General features: G+C 43.5%; 1 protein-coding gene across 2 annotated transcripts in view; it reads left to right on the plus strand.

The window, feature by feature from the left end:
* The window catches only part of HPD (4-hydroxyphenylpyruvate dioxygenase), an 85526-nt gene that overhangs the window by 19695 nt on the left and 41743 nt on the right, over nt 1-24088 (plus strand). For both annotated transcript variants that reach the window (XM_068244901.1, XM_068244891.1), the window contains exons 2-8: nt 6520-6670; nt 6764-6790; nt 9411-9473; nt 12443-12547; nt 13982-14024; nt 18196-18278; nt 22465-22554. In XM_068244901.1, the coding sequence (XP_068101002.1) occupies nt 6527-6670; nt 6764-6790; nt 9411-9473; nt 12443-12547; nt 13982-14024; nt 18196-18278; nt 22465-22554 (555 nt within the window). In that variant the 5' untranslated portion in view covers nt 6520-6526. The remainder of the gene's footprint in view (nt 1-6519; nt 6671-6763; nt 6791-9410; nt 9474-12442; nt 12548-13981; nt 14025-18195; nt 18279-22464; nt 22555-24088) is intronic.

Here is a 24088-nt window from a genome sequence, read left to right on the forward strand (position 1 = left end):
CGTAAGGTTTCCTTCAGTTCCAACTACTGTCTTCGTTCATGTTTTCCTCGAGCTGGGTCCTTGTTCTGTATGGACTCACCCAAGAAGGACATTATCCCAAGGGTCTATCACGACTTTCTAGATGTCTTCGACAAGTCCAAGGCGGATGCTCTTCCACCACACCGCCCATATGACTGTCCAATTGACCTCCAGCCAGGTGCTCCCATCCCTTTCGGCAGAACTTATCCACTTTCAGAACCCGAGACCCAGATCCTCAAGGAGTACATAGAGGAAAATCTCCAAAAGGGGTTCATTCGACCTTCTACATCTCCCGCTGGGGCCGGGATTTTCTTTGTGGAAAAGAAGGATGGCTCCCTTCGTCCTTGCATCGATTATCGGGATCTGAACAAGATAACCATTAAGAATCGATACCCTCTACCATTGATGCCTGATTTGTTCCAGCGACTTGGATCGGCCTGTATCTTCTCCAAGCTTGACTTAAGGGGGGCCTACAATCTGATCAGGATCCGCAAAGGAGATGAGTGGAAGACGGCTTTCCGTTCCCGGTTCGGACATTTCGAGTACCTTGTGATGCCGTTCGGCTTGTGTAATGCTCCAGCCACGTTTCAACACTTCGTCAATGATATCTTCAGGGATTATATTGACAACTTCATGGTGGTCTATTTGGATGACATCCTTATCTTCTCCCCTTCTCAGGAGGTCCATTATAGTCATGTAAAACGGGTCTTGGCCCGTCTTCGAACCCATGGACTCTATGCTAAGCCCGAGAAGTGTGAATTCCATAAGACTAACATCCAGTTTCTGGGCCTAAAGATTTCTCCAGGAGGAGTGGAGATGGATCCCCAGAAAGTCTCGGCGATCCTTGACTGGCCGGTACCTGCTGATAGGAAGGCCATACAACGTTTCATTGGATTTGCCAACTTTTATAGACGCTTCATCAAAAATTTCTCACGGATTGTTGCACCCATCACTCAGTTGACCAGTACCCGTCAGTCCTTCCGCTGGACCCCAGAAGCCCAGTCAGCTTTTGAAAAGTTAAAGTCGTGCTTCACTTCAGCACCCATCCTTAAACACCCCGATCCTACCAAAGCCTTCGTCTTGGAGGTCGATGCCTCTGAAGTTGCTATTGGAGCAATCCTCTCCCAACGCTTCGGTCCTAAGGCGGTCCTCCATCCAGTTGCCTTCTTCTCCCGGAAGTTGAATCCTTCAGAAAGGAACTATGACGTGGCGGATCGAGAACTCTTGGCCATTAAGGCAGCTCTGGAGGAGTGGCGATACCTTCTCGAAGGTGCTGAACATCCCATACTGGTACTCACAGACCATAAAAACCTAGAGTACCTCAGGACTGCTAAGAGACTCCGACCACGTCAGGCTAGGTGGTCACTCTTCTTCTCCAGGTTTACCTTCCACTTGACCTACCGTCCAGGATCCAAAAATATAAAGCCAGACGCCTTGTCCCGCATGTACCAGTCCGAGTCAGGCCCTGAGTCATCACCTGAGAACATCCTGTCTCCACAGCACTTCCTGTTCCTGCATTCCAACCTGATGGATTCTATCCGACAAGCTTCTGCGGGCTTGAGCTCGCCTCCGGATTTACCACTTAAAGAAGGACTCTACCTGTTCCAAGGGAAGATCTTTGCTCCCTCCGAGACTCGTTTGTCAGTCCTGCAAGCCTGTCATGATAATCAACTGGCTGGCCACTTTGGGGTTCATAAAACGCAGGACCTAGTACGGAGGAACTTCTGGTGGCCTGAACTATCTAAGGACTGCAAGTCATACGTGGCCTCTTGTGAGGTCTGTGCCCGTTCTAAGACCACTCGGGGCCGACCATGGGGTCTTCTGAAACCTCTTCCAGTGCCAACACAACCTTGGAAGGCCATCGCAATGGATTTCGTGGTGGATCTGCCACCTTCAGAGGGGTTTACCACTATACTGGTCATTGTCGACCGTTTTTCCAAAATGGCTCACTTCCTGCCTTTCAAACAAGTTCCGTCCGCTGCAGAGACAGCTCAAGCTTTCGTAAGGGAAATTGTCAGACTCCACGGTCTACCTGAGGACATCGTATCTGACCGGGGCACCCAGTTCACTTCCAAATTCTGGCGAGAGCTCTGTAGGGGTCTGGGAATTAGGGTCTCCCTTTCTTCAGGTTACCATCCACAATCCAATGGACAAACTGAAAGGACAAACCAGACCCTGGAGCAGTATATAAGGTGCTTTACTTCAGCCTCTCAGGACGATTGGTACCCACTGTTGGCCACGGCAGAATTTGCATATAATAATTCCATTCATACCTCTACTCAGCAGTCACCGTTCTTCATCAACTACGGTTATCATCCTTCATTCTTACCTGATGTGAACTTTACCTCTGTCTGTCCCGGAGCCCAAGAAAGGATTTCTGCCATCCACGACAACATTAATACTGTCCATATTACTTTAAAACAGGCCCAGGAGAAGGGAAAAAGGTTTGCTGACCGTCGACGGAAGGAGAGTCCAGTTTTTGCCCCTGGAGACCTGGTCTGGCTCTCCACCGCAAACCTTAAGTTGCGTTGTGCCTCCAAGAAGCTGGCGCCCAGGTACATTGGACCTTTTCCAATATCTAAACAAATCAATCCAGTAGCATTCAAACTTACTTTACCTACTTCACTCCGGGTGCATCCCGTGTTCCACGTCTCCAGTTTGAAGAAGGTGATTCCAAATAGCTTCCCAGGCCGCTCCTCGGATCCACCACAACCAGTTGTGATTGACGGGATGGAAGAATTTGAGGTGGAGAAGATACTGGACAGCAGAAGAATTAGACAGTCGCTTCAGTATCTCATCAAATGGAGGGGATTTGGTCTGGAGGAGAACTCATGGGAACCTGCCCGGAATGTACATGCCCCTAGATTGGTCAAACAATTCCACAAGAGATTCCCTGGCAAACCTGGTCCTAGGGGCACCCGGAGGTTGCCCCTGGGAGGGGGGCAATGTCATACTCACCATCGGGGTCCTCCTCGGAGCTCTCGGGGGCGCCCTCTAGTGCGCACGCGCGGGGGCTCTCTGGTCCTTGTAGTCCCTCTTCCTGCACGGCGTTTGGCGCTGCGCGCAGTGCGCATGCGCACAGTGCCGTGCGCGCGCGCGCGTCTGCGCGCGCATAACCATATGCGCGTGCGCGCATGCGCAAACGGGGGCGCGCGCTCTGCGCATGCGCAGAGCGCTAATTTCGGCGCCAATTCACAGTATAAAAGCAGCACTGTCCCTAACTGCAGTGCTGCTCGTTCTGATCAGTTTGGCTAGCCTGTTGGTGAACCGTTGTTCCAGTTCTGCTGATTTCCTGATTGATCTCCTGTTGTGACCCCGGCTTGTGACCCCGACTACTCCTGATCTCCGCCTGCCCTGATCTTTGGCTTGTCTTCTGGAATACCGTTGTCTGCTGCCTGCCCTGACCCCTGGCTTGTGACCCCGACTACTCCTGATCTCCGCCTGCCCCGACCTCTTGGCTTGTGACCCCGATTTGTGCTGATCTCTGTTTGCCTGGACTTCCGGATCTCGTCTGACCACTCCTGCTCCACAATTAGTGTCTCTGTTCTCCCAACCACTTGCTGAGACGATCCCAGTAGTGACCTGGTAGGGCACTAGGCAGCGAAGTTCCACATTCCCCTCCTGGGAGTGTGGTCCTGCATCCCCCTCAAGGGGGTGTGGGTGAAGACCCGTGGTCACCTAGACTCCACTACTGGGTAAGATGGCGCCGGACGCGGACGCCTCGGCCACAGGGCTCCGGCCTTTTTTGCTTTTTTAGGAGGAAATCTCTCCTCCACTCACCTCTGAGCTTTACCTCTTGCTGAGGTAGGAGGCAGAGGACATGGGTACTGCCGGTCCGGCTCTGCATCGGCCACGGACCGGCACATGACGGCGAGAGAAACAGCTGCTCGGGTGGCCCACGTGCAGTGCGCACGCATGGGGGACAGCACGGAGCTCTGCTGATCTGCCGCCGCTGCCCCTGCATCATCGGCGACCATCTGTGACACCTTTCAGGCCCCCCTCCCTAGTCCACTGGGGAGGATGTGGGAACACGGGAGAGCGCTCCTCGGCGCGAACCATCAGCCGCATGACGGCGGCGGCATGCCAGCTGATCAGGCGGTCAGCTGGTTCGGGGCCCACGTGCCCTGTTTGAAAATCCACCGCCGCTGCCCGGATTGCTGAAGAGGAACTGTGTAGCCTGCCGCTGCTGGAGCCTCATAACACACGGGTGCCACACTAGCAGCTCTCCACCGCTGCTGCCGGGTCCTGGATCAGCGTCTGCCTTTTTACGCAGACACAGCAGGTCACTGATCCCATCCCGGATTGCTGCCCTGAGCCAGCCACCGCCACAACAGGAGGCTTCAGAGACCCCACACCTAAGCCGGCCCACGGGCGAGCGGCCGGCACAGAGCTCAGCGTCCACGTGGTGCGGGTCGCATAGCCACCGCTTCCTGCGGGACCTCCCACGTGGAAGAGATCCTCAGCTGTGCTCCAGAGAGGGTCTCCACCACCATCTCCACCATCCGCAGCCTCCATCCTGCTCGGCCACCCAGTGCCCAACTCTGCCACTGCTGAGGACCGAGCCAGCCTGCACCACCACCCAGCCCTGAAGATCAGCTGTTCACCTGCCGTCCGGACCACAGGCATGGACACTCTCGGAATGATTGTCGGACCCAGGGATTTATTAAATCTACAGCCCTAAAAGGACTCTGCCTCTGTCTCTCTCCTCCTGCCTTGGCTCTGTCTCTTTCTTCCTCAGTCTCTCTTCAGCTATCCCTTCTCTCTATCTCTCTCTCTCTATCCACTCTTTTCCAGGACACACGGGGCACCTGGAACCGCTACGGAGCTGAGTGAGCGCCACCCAGAGATGGCAGGCTGCTCCCCTCACATAGCACCCCAGACTCCCCCAGCGTCCCTCACTACAGTTATGTGCTGTATGTATATATAGGTATATGCTTACTTGGATACTGTCTGTACCTGATTGTATGTGTTGGATTGCATGTATGTGTTTGTACCATCTCCGACCCTGTATGAGCCAAAAATAATTCCGGAAACAACCCCCGTTGTACTTGGCGAAATAAAATGATTCTGATTCTGATTCTGATTCCATCGTGGGAAGGTCAACAGGGACTGAAGAGAATATCCCATCAGTTCCTAACAGAAAGATTCTCTCTCTCTCCCGTTCCCTCCCCTATGATGCCAATTCTGGGGAACCCCAGATTCGAGCAGACATGTTCTATGGGTGACTTTGTTGAGTGGAGAAGAGGCCCCGATGTCAATGTTGGCACCTTGATACGGGGAGGAGGTTGGGGACTACTAGAGGAGATTAGAGAAGAATGGGGTGAACCTAACTTGGACTGGTGGAGCCTTATGAGGTTCCATCATTTTGCCTTGTCACAAGGGAAGAAGTTAGATTATAATAGAGAGCTCATGAAATTTGAAGTAGCATGTAGCACAGTGGGACGAGTAAAGAGAGTATTATCTATGATATACAGAATGTGCAGTAGCACAGTAGATCATACTGTCAGTTTGAGAAATAAATGGCAGAGGGATCTGCAGGTAACCTTTATGGAAGAACAATGGAACAAAATAATAGGGCTATCTTACAAGACCTCCATCTCAGCAAGGACACAAGATACATAATTAGTGACAAAATACAAAAATGATACAGCATACAGAATACAAAATACAGAAGTGGTAATGGCAGTGATAAAAGTAACATGATGAATAAAATGTATAATGATTTCCAAGACACAAAAGGGGGAGAGAGCCCTGCCCTTGCGAGCTTACAATCTAAAGGGAATGGGGGGAAACAAGAGGAGGGGTAGTATACGATAAAATATATAAAGGCAGTGTGTTTTAGGATACCTAGCAGGAGTACAATTTGGTCTTAGGACAAAGGGAAGTAGCCTAGGGTAGCGCATATGCTTGTCGGAACAAATTCGTTTTTAGAGAGCGTTTAAAAGTAACAAAGGTTGGTGAGTGATGGATGTGTTGTGGGAGGGGATTCCACGGAAGGGGTGAAGCGCGTGCAAAATCTTGTAAGCGTGAATGTGAGGAGGTGATTCTAGAGGAGGACAACAGAAGATCGTGTGCAGATCTGAGATTGTGATTGGGTTTGTATCTGGAGATTAGTGAGGATATGTACCGGGGAGAGATATTGTGGAGAGCTTTGTAGATTAGGGTTAGGAGTTTGGCTGACAGCTCCTCTTTAATTGTCTTCCCCCTACATTGGCCCTAGACTACAATACATACACTACACAATACATACATAGACATATGACTATGGTAAGAATTAGACTGTGAGCCCCACTGAGGGACAGTTAAGTGACAAGACAATATACTCTGTACAGCGCTGCGGAAGATGTTGGTGCTATATACATATGAAATAATAATTGGTAAAACCATAAATTCCTTATAATCCAGGTAAAGCTGTATACTATCACCCTCAGACCACTGTGTATTCTGTGCTTGCTGTTTACTTGATTTCCTGAAAGATGAATTAATGTTATTACGCAACAGAGACTTCATGTACAGAGAAAATGTTGCTTCACACTACAAAGGAGGAGCAGGGATGGGATGTCCCGAGTCTGAGTCTTATATGAGGTATCTCCAGCCTCACACACACACACATAACTGCTCCTCACTGACAGCGCTCAGTCTACTTAACATGGTAAGAATTCCTCATTTTTCTTCCCTCTATTTACACTTACATGGCTGCTAAGTACATACATTAAAACGTTTTACCACTTTTTTTTTATTTCAGACATCTTATACAGACAAAGGAGAAAAGGTACAAGAGTACTCTTTACTGGTTCTATATTAACATACAGTGTATAATTACATTTTTTGTGTAATATATTCCTTGTTTAGTATATTTATTTTATCTAAATCACATTAAGGCATCTTGCACACTACATGCGATTCGGATTCCGATTTTTAATCTATTTTCACATGCAATTCCGATTTCCGATTTTTAATCGGTTCTGCATGCTGCATTTTTCTGCGTTTTTCTTTTGATATCATCCAGGGAAACGCAAACCGGAATCACAAATCGGATTTGCAGTGTGCAGGGAGCCTAAAAGTTGGATTTTAGTGCATTGCTTAGTATGCTGACAGCTGCTGCACTTGTTCAGTGAGGGGCAGAGTGACCAGCAGAGAATTCATCTGTCTCCTGCAGGGACATTTTCTACCTCAACTGGCAGGGAGGGGACCAATCAGCAGCTTCACACACCTTAGGCCTCTTGCACACTACATGCAATTACGATTTGCGATTTTTAATCGATTTTCACATGCGATTCCAATTACTGATTTTTAATCGGTACTGCACGCTGCGTTTTTTTCTGCATTTTCTTTTGATAGCATCCAGGGAAAATCGAAATCGCAATCACAAATTGGAATCGCAAACTGGATGTGCAGTGTGCAGGGGACCTTATTCCGGTAGCTATGTGAGGTAAATATTTTTTTGTAGGTAAAATACCTCATGAGATATTTTCCTCTTTTTTGAGCAATTCTGAAAGATTGTTCTCCATTACATGAGGTAAAACATGAGGTAAATGCATAAAGTGGGTTAAAACATGAGGTATTTCAGCGGTAAGCATGCAGTAAATAAATAATAGTAGTCTTTAATTGTCTTCCATAAGTTAGGATAGTCTTTGGAAGATGTTTTTTTTTTTTTTTTGAGGGGGGAAGATGTATTTGATTATGTAGCAACCTATGAAAAGTATATTTATAGGCATCCCTTATAAAAAAAAATCCAGTAAATGGAGATTTATTTCTAATATTCTTTTCTATTACACAGTCTGAATAGGAACGACATTAAAACAGCAATAGGAACTCCACTAAAAACTGTAAAATGCATACAAATTGACTTTACCTCCAGGTACAGGCAGGTCTTAAACTGATCGGTAAATTATGTGCTAACATGCCACCTAATTTCCATGAGAATAGCTATTTTCAGTATAAATAATACAAATTACCTCATGAATTACCTCATAATTTACCTCATCAGGTAAATAATAACTAAAACTTACCAGAATTGCTAAATGTCATTACCTCATGAGGTAAACTACCTCACATGAGGTAGTTGGTTTGATAACCCTACCAGAATTGAGGCCACTTGTGTGTCTGGTACAAGCAACAATATTTAACTTACAAAGAAATTTGTATATACACATGTGCTATGGCTCTGTGCGTTGTGAGTTATTATTATATTATTAGGCAAACACAAAAATAATTTTTTTTGCTGCTACTCACAAAATCTGTTGCAAATCATTTTCACAGCTTTGTATAAAAATCAGTCTTTTGATCAGTTTAGAGAATGAAACATACAAAATAGAGATAATGACCCCTTGGTTAGATTCTTCTTGCCTTGTCACTTGTTTTCTATAATGGATCTGAATGTCAGTCTGGATTTTGTTTGGTGTCAATACAAAGTTGGGAAATGTGTGGTCAGTAAACTGTATATGAGTGCATGTATTTGGCATTTGACACGTGGCATTTATGATGTTTTGGGGCAGATTTTATTATAATGATAATCCCCATAGCTTTTCTTAGTAAAAATACCTAGAGGTTCCGCCTCTATACAGTAAATATCTTTTTTTTTTTCTTTTTTTTACATTTAAAGCTTTATTCAGAAAAAACTAAAATTATACAATTACAATTATAGCCTTAAGATTTCATGATATATTTTACTTTTCATTGCTCTATATTACATTTAATATAATCGTAAAGCTGACAATTCTAAATCCCGAGGCAGGAGTCACACTTGCTCCCACATTTTTTTCATGCCATTTCTGGTGTTCTGCTGCTCTACATTCGCATTTGCAATTACGGTTTTTCATCTGTGATTTCCTGCTTTCATTCGTAATATTCTGTATTGCGACAAAAATACATTGCACCATAATAAGGAAGGCATTGTGGTGGAATTCAGCAGAGCATGGCAACACAGCACCGCAACACAAATATCAGGTGTAAAACTGGCCTTAATATTTCATGTATGTTGTATCCCTGCATCTAATTATAATTAATCTCTGATTATAGCTACACAATAATTACAGTACATTAGTACTATTTCCAGATCCCAACGTACCCTATGTCATAATATATAATAATATATGTGTTATTAAGGGCAATAATTGATGCACTAATATACAATATAGCTAGAAACAGCTATCAAATATCACGCCAGATGTCTGTGCCAAATTCAACTGATTCTACAATACATATATGTGGATGCATGAGTTGTATCAGCCTTCCCTTGCAAATCTTCCATATAAATGTTGATTGTTTTTATTCACATTGTTATCTGCAGTTATACCGTACTTTTGAAATATGAGCCACTCCATAGCTTCCAATAGAAGGGTTTCTTTGTATAATAATACTGAATCTGTACTATTTATTTCCCTGCTTAGCATGAAAGCGGGGGATTTGTCAGCTTTCATTCCATAACACTGTGGGTGAGCAATGCAAAGCAGGTAAGCGCTGTGGATTTTAATTGGAGATGTATGAGCTGTTTGCCGTGCATGCTGCATAGTTCTGTTGGCAGCCTGTGATTGGTTAGTGGAGGGGAGGGTCTGATGTACCCAACAATCTGTTTCCAATTTATTGTTACTGTGAGCCACATCTGGTGCCTCAAGAAGGAACACATTAGCATCACACTGCAGAAGACACTGAGATGTGTCACATGAGTTTTTTTAAGGTCAAATATTGTCTGTGCGAAAAGAGTAACTAGCATGTTACAGTATATCCGATATATAATTGCAATATACTGCCGCTAATATAGATATGTCCCCTCTTTTGAAGCATGTGGTTTCAGTGCTGTGCGCCGGCTGCGTAGCGCCGGAATTAGGGGCCGTTATAGCAGTAATGCTATATTCTGTGGCCCGCACAAAGGTAATTTGGGGTTCCAGCGATGGCCGGACCCTGAATTACTCCTCCCTCCGAGTTGCTACGACTCAGAGGTGGGATTATATTTAACGCCGCCGGGAATTTGAGCGACCGCAGGTCTAGCCATCATTCCTCTCACCCCTTCAACCGGCGCCGGCGGCGTACATATACCTATGCCCCTCTGTACTCAATTTATGGTGCTTTAGCTGTTACAAGTTTTAATGCCTTTTGTTGGCTCAGTAGGCTATCCCTTAAGCATGCTATATAGCCAGAATCATTTGGTTTTGCACAAGGTCTAACAGCAATCGAGATGATAAGTCAATATAAACAGATGATAGAAGTAAAGTGGTTGACAGAACGCAATTTTCCTAGGCCAGATTTGCTTGGAGCAGGATAGCTTGCTTCCTCTCTTCTGAGGATCCACATGGGGCAGGTCAATCAGGTGTTGCCCTGTGACACAAATTAGGACAAACTATAGCTGCTGCTATGTTTTCCTAAATCCCAGCATTACAGTAAGCACGTCTGCATGAGGAGGGGGCTTTGTATATTACATATGTGTGAACAATTGTAAGACCAATTACAGCTACACAAAGAAATACTCAGTTTGAGTTCAGTTCCATTGGCAGTACTTAATTTACACTAGCCAACATACTTTAAGTTTCATTTCAATTGCCCAGGTCATTACGGGGGTCTTACTTAAAAAAAAAAAATCTGTGATGATTGAAATGTGTGTTACCATTATTAGCTTTTTTTTAATTGCTTGTTTACTAGCTGTTATGACACTTACCCAAACAAGCATGCAGAAAACTAAAAAAATTGCTTCCTGCAGGTTTTTTCTAAATCACTGATTGTCAACATAGTGAAACCAAAGGGAGATAGCAACTTCTGAAAAAGAGAAATTGTGGTAGGTAGCTTAGCTACATAGCCATGGGCCCCATTTAACATTTTACACTGGCTACCCCTTTTGTTCCCCCCTTCCCCCTTACCACTACATGTATAATAATTGTAATAATAATACAGTCCACCAAAACTGACCAGAGTGTGATACCCTGTTGTCTGATCCACACCACCCTTGCAATATATACCAGAGCTTAGAAAATGACCTTTAGCAAATGCTCCTACCTAGGCAACTGCTAGCCTGCCATGGAAACGGGGACTGTCTATACTAGACTACCAGGGTAATAAAGGGAGAACCTTTAAAGGGGAAGGCAATACCGCTACATTGCCAGGAATGCTTAAAGGGGAGGGGGGATTCCACTTGACCACCAGGGAGTGTGGAGGGCACCATTAGACTACAAGGGAATGTTTAAAAGGGAAAGATGGGGGAAGTGACCACTAGATTGCCCCGGGGAATGCTTTAAAGGGGAAGGGGGGGACCACTACACTACCATCACATTACCTGGGAAAGCTACTTGGGTGGAGGCAATAGACTACCTGGGAGAGCTGAGGGAAGAAAAGGGGGGGGGGCACTGGATTACCACTTAATGCCTTAAGGAGGAAGTGTGGACCACTAGACTACCAGGAATGCGTGAAAGGGGGACAATCACCTGGTCTACAGTAGCACTTTTTATTTTAAAATAATAATAGGTGAAAACAGATAAATTGTATTTTTTCATTTTTTCCTTCTTTTTCACTTTAAATGTATAGGAAAAAAAGTAATACCTGGGGGGTGATACACACAAAGGAAGTCTAGTTTGTCCCTAAAATTATATATATGTTATAAAGGTGTCACAAGTAGCGATAAAGTTATTGCTGATTAAATAGGGACAAAAGTCAAAAGTGCTCTAGTACATGAGGGGAAAAAGGTCTGGTGTGAAGTGTCTAAAGAGAACCCCCACCAAAAATAGCCGAAATGTGATGTACTCTGCAAGATGTTTCATGGTGTGTGACATTACAAAATAACCATGGTTTTTCTCGTTATACTGATGGCTAACTGAATATGTATACAGTATATAGTGCAGGCATGGGCAAACTTGGCCCTCCAGTCATGACTGTGGCTGTCAGACTCCTGCAATGCATAGTGGGACTTGTAGTTCCTCAACAGCTGGAGGGCCAAATTTGTCCATGCCTGATGTAGTGTAATGTCGTGTGTGTGTGAGTGTTGACGTTCATCTTTAGCTCTAAATATCAATGGCAAAACTTTCCTTTTTGCATAAGTGCATAAGTCCTCATAACGGCCATCAGGCAACCAGTTCCCCCCCCCCCCCCACACCTTCCACACACACACACACACTACACACTTCCTGCTCACCAAGTCCAGTATGTGCATTTCAACCTGTTTGAACCACCTACGCTTACAACAATTGTTCATTGCTTGTTGCTTTTTATATCTACTAATAAATACTTAAGATTGCAGAGCTGCCCTTCACCTCTTTCCTCCATTGAATACTGCTATCAACTCACAGGTCAGAGCACTCAGTATCTCCGTAAGTGAGCATACCGCTCCTGTAACAACGCAGTAGCCATCCTCCTGTGACCTTCATGTACTGCAGTGCCAGCAGCTTTCTCTCTTCAATATTTGTTTATTTTTACTAATTCATATTTTTACTCTATACAGGCTGCCTCTTTTTACTGCAATAAAATGGGGTTTGAGCCTCTGGCATACAAGGGACTAGAGACTGGAAGCAGGGAGCTGGTGACTCATGTTGTGAAACAAGACAAGGTACAAAGCTCCATATACAGTATAAATCTACCTCCATGTACAGTGGGTTGCAAAAGTATTCAACCCCCTTGAAGTTTTCCACATTTTGTCATATTACTGCCACAAACATTAATCAATTTTATTGGAATTCCACATGAAAGACCAATACAAATTGGTGTACACATGAGAAGTGGAACGAAAATCATACATGATTCCAAACATTTTTTACAAATAAATAACTGCAAAGAGGTGTGTGCATAATTATTCGGCCCCCTTTGATCTGAGTGCAGTCAGTTGCCTATAGACATTGCCTGATGAGTGCTAATGACTAAATAGAGTGCACCTGTGTGTAATCTAATGTCAGTACAAATACAGCTGCTTTGTGAGGGCCTCAGAGGTTGTCTAAGAGAATATTGGGAGCAACAACACCGTGAAGTCCAAAGAACACACAAGACAGGTCAGGGATAAAGTTATTGAGAAATGTAAAGCATGCTTAGGCTACAGAAAGAGTTCCAAAGCCTTGAAAATCCCACGGAGCACTGTTCAAGCGATCATTCAGAAATGGAAGGAGTATGGCACAATTGTACACCTACCAAGACAAGGCCATCCACCTAAACTCACAGGCCGAACAAGTAGAGCGCTGATCAGAAATGCAGTCAAGAGGCCCATGGTGACTCTGGACGAGCTGCAGAGATCTACAGCTCAGGTGGGAGACTCTGTCCATAGGACAACTATTAGTCATGCACTGTACAAAGTTGGCCTTTATGGAAGAATGGCAAGAAAAAAACCTTTGATGGATGGAGCCAAATACAGGGCAAACTTGGAAGAAAACCTCTTGGAGACTGCAAAAGACTTAAGACTGGGGCGGAGGTTCACCTTCCAGCAGGACAATGACCCTAAACATAAAGCCAGGGCAACAATGGAATGGTTTAAAACAAAACATATCTATGTGTTAGAATGGCCCAGTCAAAGTCCAGATCTAAATCCAATCGAGAATCTTGGCAAGATCTGAAAACTGCTGTTCACAAACGCTGTCCATCTAATCTGACTGAGCTGGAGCTGTTTTCAAAGAAGAATGGGCAAGGAATTCAGTCTCTAGATGTGCAAAGCTGGTAGAGACATACCCTAAAAGACTGGCAGCTGTAATTGCAGCAAAAGGTGGTTCTACAAAGTATTGACTCAGGGGGCCGAATAATTACGCACACCCCACTTTGCAGTTATTTATTTGTAAAAAATGTTTGGAATGATGTATGATTTTCAATTCACTTCTCATGTGTACACCACTTTGTATTGGTCTTTCACGTGGAATTCCAATAAAATTGATGCATGTTTGTGGCAGTAATGTGACAAAATGTGGAAAACTTCAAGGGGGCAGAATACTTTTGCAACCCACTGTATATAGGGCTAACCGCAAATACTAACAATATTTTCCACCCTTCTTATCTACCTCTGCAGATCATATTCCTGTTCGTTTCAGCTCTTACCCCTGGAAATAAAGGTAAGCTATTTTAATTTAAAATAACAGTCTTTTTTTTTTTTCCTCCTGCTACTCATCATAAACCTGTAGACCATTCTTTGCAGAATGCAAGTGTGCCCATGTGGGTAAACATTTACAAATAACTATAATACTTTTATGAGGTAATTAGCATATATATGCCTAAAATTGTTCAATTAGAAGATTTCATAGGCTAGATCTAGAAATCAGGCTTATCTCTAGACCTATTGCTGAAAGCAGCACTGCAGAAATTTGCACAGCAGTGGCAAAACTATGCACCATACTGCCTCTGCCTTTCCACTGCTGCTGCAGACAGATAATCCTAATGTTTAGCTGGATTTACTAGTTCATACGCCTAGCCACGCCTCTTCTTGCCAACAAATATCCACTGGCCCCTGATGCATCCTCGTCATGCTGACAATAAGATTTTCACACATTTGGTAACAGTTTGGTAATTTAATGAAACACATGGCTTCAATTCACTAAGACCTGTTTGGGACAAAGTAGAAGTGTAACCAGCTGTGGAGTAGGTCTTGGAAGCAGGCTGTGTTCTGCTACGGCGATGTTCTCCCTTTTCTGGACAGAGTTGTGATTATTCTTCACAGAGCCGGGACAAGGTCCTTCAGCACCCAAGGCTGAGACACCAAAGTGCGCCCCTCCATCCCTCCCCCCCAGCCATCACACACTGATTGCTACTAGACTAAGAGGCGCCCCAGGGCCCCAAACCTCCCCAATACCTTAATCTCTAGTTATCTGACTTGCAGTCCTTGCCATGTATCCCCTTTTCCTATTTCTTTCTGCTTCAAACACAATTGGCAATGACAACTGAATGAATTGTGCGCCCCCTCCTACACTGCGCCCTGAGGCTGGAGCCTCTCCAGCCTATGCCTCGGCCCGGCCCTGATTCTTCAGGTTGTCTGCCTAAAACATGAGTCTTTAAATCACAATGCCCAATAGCAGAAAGACTAACTATGGGTCTATTAAGTATATATTAATTAGTGTGTATCCCCACTCCCATAGAAGAGATTAATCTTGTATCAGGGCAAATTGGGATTATTAGTCAGGTTAGTTAGGTTACTCAATATTGAAAAAAAAACGGTAATTGTTGAATTAGGTAATCTAATTTACACTAAAATAGAATTTTATTTATACAAAAAAATCACACATTTAAAATGTTATACTGCATACAAGAAAGTATGGAACACATGGCCATCACAGCATAACACTTAAATGACAATACATCTATTTGTTTGTGAAATTGGTTGTAACTAGTCTTCCTATAATAGAGGAAACGACATAGTGGGATTTTTTCCTAAACTGTGAAAAACTTTTACTCAGTAACAGTTCCACAGTACATTCAAATCCTAAAAATTATACAATTCAGCCGAAGTTAAGTACAATTCTCGACGTGTTTCGTGAACACTGAACAAGGTAAGTTTCACTTCCTTAGGAGTAAAATTCCTGGCTTAAATTGTTCCAATGTCAGCTGGTATCCCATCAGCTGTACTCTGCATGCATGCCACTAGAGGGGCCTCTCTCTGTATTAGACTATGGATGTGTAGATCTAAAGGGCTACAGGGAAACCTCTATGAAAGTGCCCTGTGCCTGCATCTTGGGCTTTCTTTTTTCCTCTTCTGATCAGTGGCGGTTCTCTCTTGAGGCAAAGTGAGACATTTGGATCAGGTGGCAGAGATTACAGGGGCAGCATTTTTGTACTGTGTTTACACTAACAGCATGTAGGAAGAGAACTAGACTAAGACTCACAGCCAGCCAGTGTGCTATTGTGTTGAGCTGCAGCATGTCATGTGAGAACATTCAATGAAGCAGAGTGAATTGTTGGGTGCTGTGTGATCATTCCAAATTGGGGGGGGGGGGGGGGGGGGGAGGGGGTGAACATCCTCACAAGTTTGCCTCAGGCAGCAAAAAGTTTAGAACCGGCCTTACTTTTGATGTCCCACCTAGCAGTATATCAGCACCAATGGAGCGAGGAGTAGGATGGGGTGGCTTCTCCTATTGGTTGTCAGTTACCAACAGCTCCTGGCTGGAGGTAAAATACTGAACATCTCACTTGTTTTACAGCATGCTCTAATCTTTGTGAATTTACATTTACATTATCTACTGCACAAGTCAGTAATTTAACTCACTAGTGTGTATGTTTGCTTTTCCATGCAGCAACAGCCTTAGTGAATTGAAATTAAAGGAACACTATAAAAAAATATATTTTTGTGAAAACATCTTTAATGAATGTAAAAGCAATGTAAATAAAGGAGTCAGCATATATTTTTTGTGTGCGGTAATTTTCTTTTTCATGTTCGTGTAAGACAGTATGTCCTGAGGACACACTGACTGTGATGAGGCACTGGAATAGTCCATGTTGGTAGGTGATGCCAGTAGTATAACAGCGGAGCAGTGCTTTTGAGCGCTGCTAGATTTGGGCGCAGCAGGTACCACCATAGACTATAGAAGGAATCACAACTGAGCGGCGCTCAGTGAGTAACGTCAGCGTAGTCAGAAAACGGAGCCAAACACAATAATTCGGCCTCCAGCAATTGCTGGAAGCCGAATTATATCATTCCCCACTATCCATGGCGGCCTGGAGGGGGAATAGTAATTAACACGGCACGGACTTGGGGATCGGTTGAAAAGGGTGCCCGAGCTGCCTGTATGAAAAGGGCGCCGCCATAGACATCAATGTTATTTCTGGAAATATGGGCTACAAGGAGTAGAAAAGGGCGCCCGAGTTTTGATATAGGCTACAAGCGAGCTCCCCTTTGTAGCCCATATTTTTTCGGCTACAAGGTTTTCGACTACAGTAAGGTGCCCCTTTGTAGCCCATATTATTGCCTTTTTTTGTAGCCTATGTTTTTATATGGGCTACAAGTGCTGGAAGCCGAATTATTTCATTTCCCCACTATCCATGGCGGCCTGGAGGGGGAATAGTAATTTACATATCCCGGAATTTTTTTGTAGCCGAAGTTATTATATGGGCTACAAGCACTGTAAGCCGAATTATTTCATTCCCCTACTATCCATGGTGGCCTGGAGGGGGAATAGTAATGAACACATCCCAGAGTTTTTTTGTAGCCGAAGTTTTTATATGGGCTACACCAGGCGCCTTTTTTTGTAGCTGAAGTTTTTATATGGGCTACACCAGGCGCCTTTTTTGTAGCCGAAGTTTATATGGGCTACACCAGGCGCCTTTTTTGTAGCCGAAGTTGGTATATATGGGCTCCACCAGGCGCCCTTTTTTACCGGCGCCCTTTTCATATAGACCCCGGACTTGTGCAGAAGCAGGATCAGCCATATACCGCCTGTATCCTGCGCCCAAGTCTACCGGCGCCGATTTCAAATGTATGCGTATAACAGAGCAGTGCAGTCTACACGAATATGAAAAACAAAATAACCGCACACACAAAAAAATGTATGCTGACTCCTTTATTTACATTGCTTTTACATTCATTAAAGATGTTTTCACAAAAATGTATTATTTGATAATGTTCCTTTAAACAAATTACATGCTAAATAATCTGTTTTCTGCATTACTGAATGTGGTAATGCTTAGTGAATTAAGCCCAATGGGTGTATAATAGGGAGATACTAAATAGTAAATAGTATACATAGTATACAGAACATTATCCATCTATTCCAAATGAAATAACATTTCTCAACTTCCTTCATACAGTACCAAGAGTAGATTTGTTAGAGACAGTAGAAGAGTTTGTCCATTGTAGAGCTGTAGCCCTCTTAACACAAAAGAACACCATCGCCAAGAGCTTTATATCAAATGACGTCATTATGCTATCCTCTGTTGTCTCTAATAGGCACAGTTAAGGGTCCAGTATTTGTGGCATTTGATAAGGAATACCCAGACAGCTCATGGTGACCCAGTACCACCTGGAAGGTATAAAGGGCTTAGAGACCAAAAAGCCCTCTATTACAGATTCGGGAGTGATGCATCATGGGAAACCTCATTTACTCACTTATAGCTGAATTATCGCAAATACCTTATGTTTTACAAGGCAAAATTACATTTGGCATTTGATAGTTATCCAAAAAAACTAAACAAAAACACTGACCTTTCTCCTGCTACAGAAAACACTTATATTCTATCCCAGTAGAGGACCCATATCAAGTAAAACCCTTAGTTTAATTCTGGATATTCTTATTATTACAGAATTTGGAGACCATTTGGAGAAGCATGGGGATGGAGTTAAAGATGTTGCATTTACAGTTAACAACTGCGATTTTATTGTACAGGTGACTATAACGTGTCTCTGAGGCATTTGTGCATTGTACAGTAGAAAGATACAAATGGTATGTACAGTATGGCCTCAATTCACGGAGCATTATCAAACGTTTATCAAACACTTTATCAAACGTTTGATAATTTAGGTCATGGGTAAAATCTCACTAAGGTGTTATATATTTGTTGAACGTTTTATCGGTAAAACTTTCGATAAATATATAACACCTTAGTGAATTCAAAATTAGATTTTACCCATGAGGTAATTTATCAAACGTTTATCAAACGTTTGATAAAGTGTTTGATAAAACTCAGTGAATTGAGGCCTAAGGTGTTATATATTTATCAAATGTTTTACCGATAAAACGTTCAACAAGTATATAACACCTTAGTGAATTCAAAATGAGATTTTACCCATGAGGTAAATTATCAAACGTTTGATAAAGTGTTTGATAAACGTTTGATAATGCTCCGTGAATTGAGGCCTATATGTCTACTAGAGGTGCGAGGCCATAGCATTTGCATTGAATGGTGACAGAAATTAATGTTATACTATCAATTGAAATAATTACCAGAAAAAAAGGAAAGATGCTAAGCATATTGATATAAGTTGTGGCATTAAAAGAGCTGCGTAGGGTGTAAACTATTTTTTTTTATATTTAGAATTAAAATGTATTTTTAAATCAAGTAATTATAAAATACTAAACAAGTATGATTACGGAAGTTTCACAGTATTGAGCTGACCAACCCTCTGATAAATAGAGTGGTGAAAGAAAACAATATAGATGAGGGTTTACAGGTCCATAAGAAATAATATAATGATTATAAAATATACAAATTTGATAGTAGACAGGTTTGACAAATATAATATGAAATCCATATGTCATGTCAATGTGTAGTGATTGGCCTAATGTTTTGCGGCTTTAAACAATAGCCGCTTCTTCAGAGGTAAACAGTTGCAGTTCAGTGGTTGTGATAACAAGGCAGTTAGAAACATCTATAATGCCAACAAATATAAACCTTTCATAAGGAAGCACATCAATATATTCCTGCTGGTATATTCTTCATGCAAAGACAATCACTTATAGATTTCCACCCAATGTTCCAAAACGATCGATTCATTTCTGAAAAGAATCAATCTAGAAGGAATCAATTCCTACCATACACTGCCCATACATTTCCAATAGATTCCAGCAGCGAATCTATTGAAAATTGATCTAACTGCAGAGTTGCCCTGTTCTATGCAGTACAAAGCTATAGGCCAACAATCTGCCCATGCTCTTGCCCCACCCCCGGTTGTTTTAGACTTTCCAACCTGTCCGATCAATACTTTTAATCGATTTCAAAATCAATCAAAAGTTGATCAATCTGATAATTTGGGTAATTGATTCCCAGTAAATGAATCAAATCTGCAAGGAATCAAATCAGAAAATCAATGAGTGTATGGCCACTTTTAGGATTGTATTGTGATTGTTCTTTTTGATCCATTTCCTGATGTGTTTACCTTTTTTGTATTCACTCGGAGTATCTGTAAACTAATAAAGCATTAAAGGAACACTATCAATGCCCAAGTGTTCTAAAATGACTATATACAAATAATGTCTAAGTAGCTGTGTAAAAATTTTCCTACTTTTCATGTTAAATATCAGAGGCAAAAGCTGTAATTCATTGTGTGTAGATTTTAGCTACGTTTGGAATGTCTCATTTGCATAGGCAAATCTCTGCAGTCTGACATGCTAAGAACAGTGTAATATTGAAGCAAAATTATATTAAAACAAAAGCCTATCAGGTTTCACACACACAATTAAAGATGTTTATGCAGTGGCGTAGCTAAGGAGCTGTGGGCTCTGATGCAAATTTTACAATGGGGGCCCCCAAGCACTCTTTACATAACAATTGATGGTGCACCAAAACCTGCCAATGGCAACTACAGTGTCAGAGGTGCTCGAAGGGGATGGGGAACAGTTTGTCAATGATTACCACTATTCAAAGTATCTATACAAGTGATTATTATGAGCACAGGACCAATAGAAATTAACACTGCAGTTGAGGGACGGCCTTTCGGGGCCCCTCTGGCCCAAGGGCCCCTGATGCGGTCGCAACCTCTGCAACCCCTATCGCTATGCCCCTGTGTTTATGTTGCACATAAGATACATTTCCTCTGCTCTCTGTGAGAGAAATTGCTGCCTGTCTCTGACTGAGCTCTCTGCACACACAGAGTTAACAGATACACTGTGAGGGAATTCCCCCCCTCCCCTCATGGATCACTCTAGCGTCAGAATTACAGCAGACTGCCGTCAGAAAAATGGGAAAGGAATTAAATAACAGTAAACAAAGAGATAAGCATTCAAATGTATACACCAGTACTTAGCAGCACTTCCCAAACATTTCCTATCTCAATTGAAAAATACATGTTAATCGATAGTGTTCCTTTAAATGTAAAAAAAAACACACACACACAAAAAAAAATAACGCTTAGTAAGACCAGAAAACACTAAAAGCCTATGCAGTATCTTCTAATTGAAGTTCCATTGCAATGGAATGAAGATGATTATTTTTGAGGAAAATAATGTTTTAGTATATATTCAGTCATGAAGGTAAAAGTATTCGGCCCCCTTCGAAGTTTTCCACATTTTGTCACATTACTGCCACAAACATGAATCAATTTTATTGGAATTCCATGTGAAAGACCAATACAAAGTGGTGTACATGTGAGAAGTGGAACAAAAATCATACATGATTCCAAACATTTTTTAAAAATCAATAACTGCAAAGTGGGGTGTGCATAATTATTCAGCCCCCTTTGGTCTGAGTGCAGGCAGTTGCCCATAGACATTGCCTGATGAGTGCTAATGACTAAATAGAGTGCACCTGCGTGTAATCTAATGTCAGTACAAATACAGCTGCTCTGTGACGACCTCAGAGGTTGTCTAAGAGAATATTGGGAGCAACAACACCATGAAGTACAAAGAACACACCAGACAGGTCAGGGATAAAGTTCTTGAAAAATTTAAAGCAGGATTAGGCTACAAAAATATTTCGAAAGCCTTGAACATCCCACGGAGCACTGTTCAAGCGATCATTCAGAAATGGAAGGAGTATGGCTCAACTGTAAACCTACCAAGACAAGGCCATCCACCTAAACTCACAGGCCAAACAAGGAGAGCACTGATCAGAATTGCAGTCAAGAGGCCCATGGTGACTCTGGACGAGCTGCAGTGATATACAGCTCAGGTGGGGGAATCTATCCATAGGACAACTATTAGTCATGCACTGCACAAAGTTGGCCTTTATGGAAGAGTGGCAAGAAGAAAGCCATTGTTAACAGAAAAGCATAAGAAGTCCCGTTTGCAGTTTGCCACAAGCCATGTGGGGGACACAGCAAACATGTGGAAGAAGGTGCTCTGGTCAGATGAGACCAAAATGGAACTCTGAACACACCATCCCCACTGTGGAATAAGGTGGTGGCAGCATTATGCTCGGGGGGTGCTTCTCTTCAGCAGGGACAGGGAAGCTGGTCAGAGTTGATGGGAAGATGGATGGAGCCAAATACAGGGCAATCTTGGAAGAAAACCACTTGGAGTCTGCAAAAGACTTGAGACTGGGGCGGAGGTTCACCTTCCAGCAGGACAACGACCCTAAACATAAAGCCAGGGCAACAATGGAATGGTTTAAAACAAACCATATCCATGTGTTAGAATGGCCCAGTCAAAGTCCAGATCTAAATCCAATCGAGAATCGGTGGCAAGGTCTGAAAACTGCTGTTCACAAACGCTGTCCAACTAATCTGACTGAACTGGAGCTGTTTTGCAAAGAAGAATGGGCAAGGATTTCAGTCTCTAGATGTACAAAGCTGGTAGAGACATACCCTAAAAGACTGGCAGCTGTAATTGCAGCAAAAGGTGGTTCTACAAAGTATTGACTGAGGGGGCCGAATAATTATGCACACCCCACTTTACAGTTAATCATTTGTAAAAAATGTTTGGAATCATGTATGATTTTCGTTCCACTTCTCACGTGTACACCACTTTGTATTGGTCTTTCAAGTGGAATTCCCAAAAAATTGATTCATGTTTGTGGCAGAAATGTGACAAAATGTGGAAAACTTCAAGGGGACCGAATACTTTTGCAAGCCACTGTATGTATGAATGTATAAGATTGGTGTGATAGGAGATAACTGGACCATCTTCTTTCCCTCAGAAAGCCAAAGAAAGGGGAGCCATGATAGTGAAGGAGCCTTGGATCGAGGAAGACAAGTATGGAAGAGTGAAATGTGCCATCATCCAAACGGTATAAAATGCCTCTTATTCATGTTGTTTACATATTTGTTCACTTCCTCGGAGGTTAAAGGGGTGCATTAAATGTCAGGGAATATCAAGTTAAGGAGCAAATATACAAGTATACTGTATGCATAATATTAGAGATAACTCACACATTGGGGACCAATGACAAGAAAACCAACACCAAAAGTACCGGTATCTAGAAGCATAACAAGCACCAAACAGGTAGGTAATAAAATGACCGTATATTATATTGAATCAAGTCTATAGGTCAGACCAAATCACTCAGTAAATGTGAATCTCAACAACCATATAAAATATAGTAAACCAACAAAGCAAAATTGGTCTGATATCTCATATAAAAAAATGACATATTTTGCTCTGATTCTGATATCACCAGCTACTATTAGCCTAAACTTCAGTGGTGTAACAATAGACCCTGCGAGGGGTGCAGCCGCAGGGGCCCCATGGGGGGAGAAGTTTATTTTCCCTATCCTGAGAGACTGACAACTAAGGGCACGGAGAGAAAAAACGTTCTGCTCTCTGCACAATTGTTCTAATGACTACATCTGCTCGGCCTTAATAAGGAATCATACAAAGTTTTGTAGACAGTCCCTAATCACTGCTCAGCAGGCTCTTGTGTACAGTGCTGGTCTACCCCAACCTCTCTAACCCTCCCCAAGTGCTGTGTACTGTAGTGATGTTGGAGAAGTTTGCAGAGGCAGCTTTGCTCCATCAGAGATGGACAGAGTGAGTGTAATAAGCTGAGGCTGGGAGCACACTCGTCTGTCAGTTTTCTGTATGTTGTCTGTCAGTATTCATGTGTTTCTGTGTGTGTGAAAACATGCACGGTTTACCACAGAAGCTAATGTAATCAATAGAGAAAATGCTGCAGTGCTTCACTGCTGTCCAGGCAGGGCCGGCACTACCATAGAGGCAAAAGGGGCATTTGCCCCGGGGCCCCGACCTCTGCTTGGGCCCCAACAGTGCCGACCCTGCGATATTCCCCCCTCCCCCCCTGACCCCCCTTCCTGCTCGCCCTGCCCCCCGGGGCCCTGCTGCAAGTATATTAGCAGCCATAATCACCTTATCCCCATCGGGTGAACGGGCGGCAGTGGCTGCACTCGGAGACACTCTGTCTCCCTCCCACTAGAGTGTCTCCAAGTGCAGCCGCTGCCCACCCGCTCACCCGACGGAGATAAGGTGATTATGGCTGCTAATATACTTGCAGCAGGGCCCCGGGGAGCAGAGGGGTAATGGGGGGGGCCCAATGATGAAGTTTGCCCCAGGGCCACAGGGCCCCTTGAACTGGCCCTGTGTCCAGGGCCATGCAGAGGGTCCTTAATTGGGGGGTGCTCAACTTTAAAAAAGGGGCCTCGTAATGCCCCCTTCCTCATTTATGGCTGGGGGTATTGGTTGTCATGTGGGTGCTGAATGCAGATGCTGGGTGTCATGTGGGTTCTGGGTGCGGGTACAGAGTGTCATGTGGGTTCTGACTATGGGTGGGTATAGAGGGTCATGCCGGTGTTGATTGCAAGTACTTA

This window comes from Hyperolius riggenbachi, chromosome 1, assembly GCF_040937935.1.
Source record: "Hyperolius riggenbachi isolate aHypRig1 chromosome 1, aHypRig1.pri, whole genome shotgun sequence".
Lineage (NCBI taxonomy): Eukaryota > Metazoa > Chordata > Amphibia > Anura > Hyperoliidae > Hyperolius > Hyperolius riggenbachi.